At 26.0% G+C, this 8,431-nt stretch overlaps 1 protein-coding gene across 1 annotated transcript; it reads right to left on the bottom strand.

The window, feature by feature from the left end:
• LOC111879516 (EG45-like domain containing protein) lies at positions 1 to 872 on the bottom strand. Its single transcript, XM_023875982.3, has 3 exons — positions 683 to 872; positions 309 to 585; positions 1 to 211 (listed from the first exon to the last, which is right to left on the bottom strand). Exons 1-3 carry the CDS (start codon positions 789 to 791, stop codon positions 205 to 207), a joined length of 393 nt encoding a protein of 130 aa, XP_023731750.1. The 5' UTR covers positions 792 to 872; the 3' UTR covers positions 1 to 204.
• Positions 873 to 8,431: the final 7,559 nt, after the last annotated feature.

Below are 8,431 nucleotides of genomic sequence, written 5' to 3'. Positions count from 1 at the left end.
TTGAACTCCTTAAAAGATTAATAAATTTATATAACGAAACGTAGAAATTTTATTCAGCCCATACATCATACATATATTGCCATGAGACGTATACAAGCATATCGGCATATGCTTAATTAAATACATTTGAGTATCATTTATTTTAAAACAAACTAATCAGAAGAGAATTGATTATTGGCGTATTGCATACGTATTTTTATTAAATCAGATCCTGAAAATCACAAAGAAATTAAGTAAAAAGTTAGTCAAAACTCAAATAAAAAGTATACACGTTTAAACATAGACAAAAAGGTTAAGTGTATAATTACCGGTTATATTCAATGTTAATTCTCCCCGCATCCGTATTAGCAATCACAGCAAACGCCTCTTGGGAAAGGTCAACTTGATTTGCTGCACATCCGGGACAAAGATCTACAACAGTTACATCAACGCTTCTTCCTGTGCATGGGTTCAGAACACCATCATTGGTTCTACCGGTGCAAGTAACACGGTACCTATCTCCACATGCAGCTCTGTTGGCAAACAAACCACTGTTTGCTGCTAGAATCATAACACCACGATCTTCAAAGCCAAAACATGATGATGCTACATAAAACAAAATTCAAAATCACAACATTAATAAGCTACATGCATGATCATAAATGAATTTACTTTTATCTTTGATGTATGTATATGTACTTACGCACGTAGGGAGGGGTGTAGAAAGTTGCTTGGCCTGCAATGGCGTGAGCAACAGAAGTCAAGTATGCAACCATGGCAATCAGGAAAAAAACTCTTGTCATGAAACCCATCCTGGTATGTCTCTTTTTATAACCCTAAATAAGTATGAGATGTGAAGTTGTATGCTCAATTTGGTGAACAAAAACAAAGAAAGGCTTTCTATTTATAGCCAAAAAAGCTAACATAAACATGCACCAGTAAAATGTGCCACAATTTTCTCCTACGTATTCAACAAAATACAAATGTATCGTTTAATAGTCAAGGAAGTGAATGGGATCGATGTGAAATTTGGTCGGTCTCTCAAGTTCTAGATGATGGTTAGTTATTCCAATGTCTCAAATTAAAATCTTTTGTTTAATTTATTTTAATTTCAATTGGTGGTGAGATGACCTTGAGATTTCAAGTCTCATCTTGGAATAGATGAAATTTATACATGGAACTTATGAGGGGGATTTTAACTACACCATAGAGAAAACCATTTAAGTAAGTCAAAACCACTTTTAATCATTATGACGTCGAATCAATCACTGTTTCATATATAAACAATTATTAAAAAATTGATTTGGTATCCTAACAATCGGTTTAGAGCGTTGCTTACAATTTCAATACTTCCTACACCTTTTTTATTTTTTTTAAACTCCTTTAACTTATATATAAGTTTTAAAACACACCCTCTTATTTTTTATTTTCATTTCTAAATCCAACAACTTGATTATTTATTTGAATATATAAATAAAAATATATGTCGCTAATCTTAAAATTTATATAGGATAAGTTTAAACTGATAATCTTAAATATATTTCAAAACCCATTGATACGAGTGTATATTCATGTCGAGCTCTTGTCTTGATCACTAGAACAACCTGAAAAACATTTATAAACTACGGGAAAACATAAAACTTAATAAATTCCTGTGACAAATGTAAATTTTGAGTCAGCAAAAATAATTAAGTCAACAAAATTCAAACAACTAAAACAAAACATTTTACACCTTTGCATTTGGAGTTTCGATTTTGAAACCCAAAAACATAGAGATTTCGGTTTTGAAGAATCGAAATCACTTCTCAGCCGAAATCAAGCTAGCATTTGGTGTTTGTCTTGCTCATTGTTGTATATAATTTTACAATATATTACATATTATATTTTTACGATCAACGAAATATTAAAATATTTCATTAGAAAATTTTGGTCGCACGGTCTCATAAAATTATGTCCGTCTCAAATGAATTTTTACCTCTCTCTCTCTCTGTATATATATATATATATATATATATATATATATATATATATATATATATATATAGAGAGAGAGAGAGAGAGAGAGAGAGAGAGTTAGGTTCAAATGTTTTTAGCGACTATTGTGTTCCTAAATGCACCAATGAGAATTCAAGAAATAATAAATAATTAAATAAATCATTTAAGGGTATTTTGGACTTTTTGTACTTTTAATTAAGGAAATCATTTAATTTAAATCCTACAATTAAGGAAATAAAATAAATATATTTGACCTTATCATTTAATTGAAATTCTGTCAACCATTGCCCTACCACATCTCGTGTCGTCGCCTCCCTCCAGATCCACTACATCGCATTCGTCCACCACCGAGCACTCCACTGCCACCCTTCTATTTCAAAGGAAAATCACCACCAACACCCTCCATTACTATTGTGATACCTCTTTGAGAAGTCCTCCACCTCCCTTGACTTCGCCCGGCAGCAGGAGGCTGCTGGCCTCCACCGTTATCATTAAATGCCCCACCACCGCTGTCAAAATTAGGTCATTTTGGTCTCGAGCCTCCATTGATTTCAAGTCTATATCATTAATGTAGGGCTTAATCGCTCAAGCGTCGATCAATTTCAATTTAAGTAAGCATCGTTCTGTTTTAACTTGCGTGTTTGGTGTTAACATTTGTGTATATTTTTAAGTTTTCACTTTGGTAATCTTCCTATACTTTGCTGCAATTGTTTTCTTATTTAGATAGACATTTAGTGTTTATTGTTGTAATTTTGACTAAAGTTGTTATCAAAAACTGAAATTTCAAGGTTAATATTTCTTTTGTATGCTGTTAAGTTTAATTTAGTTGATTTATCAGCTTTAAAGAAGGCAAGAACTAGATCGATTGCTTTGATTTCAAGATGAGTTCAACACATTCTTCCCTGAATTGGTTCGATTCTCTCACAAGTCGTTTGTCGAAGTCGTCTTCAATCTATCAGGTTCGATTCTCCTTTGGGTTGATTTCTCTTTTGTCTTTGATTGAAATTAATTGGATTTCAGCTTCATTTGAGTTATATTTCACAAGTTTTATGTTTAATTGGTTTGAAAGTATGAAACATTGAATTAAGTTTGGTCTTCGGTATGTTTTTACTGGTTCTGGTCATGTTATTTGGTGTAAAAATAAACAATTTGTTAATTGTTAGTAAGAATTTCAATTGGAATTCAAATACTTGTGTAAATGAATTTCAATGTCTGCCACATTCTATTAGAATGGTTAATTGTTTATATGCATTATGATAGAATTTTGGTTAATTGTTTATATGCATTATGATACTTGTGTAAATGAATTTCAATGTCTGCCACATACTTTTAAATTTATTATTTTTTTAAGATAATAAATATTATCGTATTGGATTTTTATTTTATTTTTAATGTATACTATTAATTGTTTTTAATTTTATTAGCACTACAAAGTTGCCGAAATACATAAAAGTATCACTTATCATCGTAAAAAATTGACAGGATCACCTCCAAACACCTACATCGGAGGTTCAATAGATACCCTACCCTATTCCACCCAGCGTTGCTGGTAGCCACCTGCGACAACCTCTTCATAATCCACTGGAATCCTTCATATCCCACATAACGCACAACAAACCCCTATAACAATTATAAGTGGTGGTGGTGACCGAGTGATGGTGGTGATATTTTTCTTATCATTTCTCATTATAAGCTACATAAAATGAAGGTGTTTGGCAGTGATCCTAACAATTTCGATGATGAGAGACGCCGATTTTGCATATCCCACGATTTTGTGGTGGAACCAATAAAATTAACAAGAAGTATTATTATAAATTAAAAATAAATTAATAAACCAATAAAATAATATTTAGTATATGAAGAAAATAATAAATTAAAAGTAATAATCCAATAAAAATAGTTTAAAAAAAGAAATTACAAAATTAACTGCAAGAAAATAATAATCCAATAATCTAATATTATTATGATATAAATATTATATACAAAAAACAATATGTAGTGATTTATAACAATTCAATAAAAAGAATTATTTCGACAAAAAAAAAATTAAAAATAGAATTAACTAAAATAAATTAATAATCCAAATAAAACAATATTTAGTATATGAATAAAATAATAAATTAAAAGTAATAATCCAATAAAAATAATTAAAAAATGAATTACAAAAATTAACTAAAAAAATTAATAATTCAATAATATAATATTTATTATGATATAAATATTATTTATTAAAAACTATATGTAGTGATATATAATAATTCAATAAAAAATAATTATTCCAACAAAAAAAAAATAAACGAAATCAACTAAACAAATTAATAATCCACTAAAAGAATATTTATTAATATATAATATTATATATTAAAAATAATATCTATTAATATATAATACTTCAATAAAATAAAAAAGAATGTATGCAAAAATGGTCCTTATAGTATGGTAAAAGACAAAATTGCGAAAATGGTCCCTGGGGGTAAAATTGTCATTTTAAGGAAGTTAACAACCAACTAACGGACGAGAGACCAAAACCACAACAAAATTTGTTGAAAATGACTATATCTGCAACTTTTCAAACTTTTGGGCCGTAACCACATAAAATAAGAAACCAGATGGACCATTTTTGCAGTTTTGTCTATATATATATATATATATATATATATATATATATATATATATATATATATATATATATATATATATATATATATATATATATATATATATATATATATATATATATATATATATATATATATATATAGGGAAGAGTTATATGGAAAATGAATGATTAGGGCAACACATATTTGAACCAATGAAAACATGACAACACATCACTTCCACAATAACTTCCACAATACATTACTTGTGAAGAAAGAAATGGACACGTGTCATTTGATTATTGCTTCCGGTAGATGTTGTCCTAGTTATTTGTTTTCCATAGAACTCAAGAGGTAAAGATTCCGTATTAACGTAATTCTTATATATATTTTTTTATTTAGGAATGGTATTTAACGGAAACAATCATTTTATCAAATACTCCTTATTAAATAACTTTTACATCATTATCCCTTCTAGTTATAACTTATTTTCAATTTATAATACTTTTTTGTTTTATAGTCTTGAATGTTAAATAAACCCAACACGAACGTATTCACATTGCTAAACAACTTATTTTTTTAGTAATTCTTATAGACCAACATTGTTTACACGTCTATACAATAATTGTTCATTCACATTATAACCTAGCCCTATATATATATATATATATATATATATATATATATATATATATATATATATATATATATATATATATATATATATATATATATATATATATATATATATATATATAAACTATTTGTATTTTGTATTTATATTCGAAATATCTCTGTGTTATTTTTTTGTCAATTTCGTTTATTTATTTTTCTCATAATTATTTATATTATTTTCTTAAAATTATTTTATGAGAGATCAAAAGTACTTTTAGGAAAAGTTACAAAAAATCAGGTTTTCATGACTTTTCCAAAAAGTTGATTTTCCTTATAGCCAAAATCCAAAAATAGCTTTTAAAAGTGTTTTTACCAAACATATTTTATCTTTTATCTTTTTCTAAAAGAACTTTTGGCCTCTCAAAATATAAGCCAAACACCCTTCTTATCTAATAACAATAAACACATTAAATAAGAAAAAACAATGATAAATATATATATATATATATATATATATATATATATATATATATATATATATATATATATATATATATATATATATATATATATATATAAAACACAAAAATTAGAAAACAATAATACAATAAAAAATCCAAAAAAAATGGGTTTATTTCTTTACAAAACACCTAAAAGTGAGAAATGTTACATATAAAAACACCTAATTTATATCATTTGCGTACACTTTATTTATGGTGTTTCTTCTATACGTGCTAAGTTCTTTGTTTTTTAAAATTTCATTAATTTGTTTCTTTATATTAATAAAAGTAAGTGAATATGTACGCGTTGCGTAGAATACAACAATGTATTTAAAATCTTTACAAATATATGTTTTTTAAATATATCAATGATGTAGTTCTTAGCCCTTATATAAGAAATCTTGTAATAAGTTGGTACAAACATTTTATGTTTTGATTTATATGATAATGTAGACATCTTTAAAATTCTATAATCTCAATTGTTTTAATGGCCTCTACCTATGGGTTACTTATGAATAAAATTAAATATAATATATGGTTTAATGATATTTATAATACCTATTATGATTAATTAGTTTTAAAAAGGTTATTTGCTTAAAATTTCAATTTATATCATTGTAATTATTTAAAACATCAAACATTGTTTTTGTTTTAAATGTAATAATATTACTTTTGTATATAATGTTACTTTTAATTATTTTTGTTGTAAGTTATTTAAAATAACCTATTTGAAACTCTTAATTATTTTAACTTAGTTTCAGAAATTTAACTTTTTTAAAATTTATTTGATGAATATTGTTAGTTTCTTTGATTGTAACAATTTAAAATAACAAACATTGTTTTCGTTTTTAAATATAACATTCTAATTTTTTATATAATACTAGATTTAACTATTCTTATTATAAGTTATTTATTTGAAAATTCTTAATGACTATAAAAAATAGTTTCATAGTTTTTTTGTTGTTAATTTAGGATTACAATTTAGGTTTAATACTATAATTTATAACTTTTAACTATTTATAAAAAAGTCTCTTAGTTTTTTTTTCAAGTTTAACTGAAATTTTTATTTAAGTTAACTATTTAACATTAGATTGAAATTAATAATTTAATTATTATGCATAAAATAATAAAATATACGAAAGTTGTGACTTTAAAATAACAACATCTTACATACAATAACATATCTAAACTAATAAGTTAGCTATAATATGTTAAAAAGTCAAAGTCATAATTTTATAAATAAAAGTAAATGTGATATTTTAATATTGTGGTTTAGTTAATTTGTGATTATAATTTAGTTTTTGCATTAATTTAACATTACTAACCAATTTATAATAATTATTAGAAAGAAATTGAAAAGTCACGGAGATTTCAAATGCATGAAGTGTAAGCAAAAATGTCTATTTTATAAGTATATACAGATATAAATTGATAGATAGATATAAATAATCTATTATTTTCTGATTGTGGGTCGTTTGTCTAACATTTGGTAATGTTTAGTAGGTCATATGGCATAAATGTTTACGTGTATATGGAATCACTACTAGAAAAAGGCTTTTCAAGAGAGACGATGCTTATCGTAAATAACCATAGGTGCTAAACATATGTATGTCATTGAAAGCCTGTTTTAAATGAAGATGACAAACATTTGGTATGTTATAAGCTAACGATATACATTTATGACCTATAGTTAAGACATACATACATAACATGCATTTATGATTGACTTTGTATGTTGTAATTTGTAAAAATTTTGTGATTCTGGACATACATTTTAGCGGAATCTCAACTACATTCTCATTATTTTGGAAAAAGTTACGAAAGTCCCATTTTTTTAATAGAAAAACCTAAGAAACCGGTTAATTCTTGCACTTTAGTCATTTTTTACCCTTTTAACGAGTCACCTGCTGTGACATCCCAAATTTCATGGCCCGAAAAGACCTTTTCTTTATACTTATTTTAAAACAAAGTATTCTTTATATTGGAATTTATCTCGCAAAAGTATTTTGAAGAAATATTTTTCATTGATATTAGAAAACTAGTTGTGAGACCCATGTATTACATGGGTTAATTTAAAAAAAACAAATTAAATATAAATGACAAATTATTTGATAACTTTGAATTTCTAAGAAAATAAGAAAAATAAAGAATTATTATAATAGATTTTTTTTTATCTTTTATATTTAAGCAAATAATTTAACTAAATAAAAAAACAAATAAACTTTAATTTTGAGATTTTTAAAATTAAAAGGTAAGTTCATTAATGAAATTTATATTTATTTATTACTACATTTATTGATATTATTATATTAAAATATTATGTGAACTTTAATAAAATAGAAAAACTCATAAAATGACATGTGGAAAAAAAAATTAATTCAAAATAACCACAAAATGACATTTGGCAAATTAAATGAAAGTGTGACAAGTGGCAAAAAAAAACTTCCATTTATTAGAGAGGATTAGGTTGTAACGCTTGAATTTCAGGTACTCTTCAATATCTTGATTAAGTCTTTAAAGTTTGAATTTTGGTCCTTGTTACGTTCGGCATAACTTGGAGTACGTTGGGCGTACTCCCTAAAGTTGGGTGCATGGTTGTCAGCATACGATGGGCGTATCCATACATACGTCAGGCATACATGAGCATAACACAACCCATAATTTTTAGGCTTTGGCCCATATTTAATTGACATTATGGACCTTGAGGCCACCCCCTCATCAGCCTCCTTTCCTATAAAGACTCCT

Source organism: Lactuca sativa, chromosome 7 (assembly GCF_002870075.4).
Source record: "Lactuca sativa cultivar Salinas chromosome 7, Lsat_Salinas_v11, whole genome shotgun sequence".
NCBI lineage: Eukaryota > Viridiplantae > Streptophyta > Magnoliopsida > Asterales > Asteraceae > Lactuca > Lactuca sativa.
Note: the sequence above shows the minus strand (reverse complement) of the source record. Positions and strands in the feature narration are given on the sequence as shown.

Coding starts and splice junctions, on each gene's coding strand:
- LOC111879516 (XM_023875982.3), bottom strand. CDS start 791: ATGGGTTTCATGACAAGAGTTTTTTTCCTGATTGCCATGGTTGCATAC. Junction 586..682: donor CTACACCCCTCCCTACGTGC/GTAAGTACATAT, acceptor TGTTTTATGTAG/CATCATCATGTTTTGGCTTT.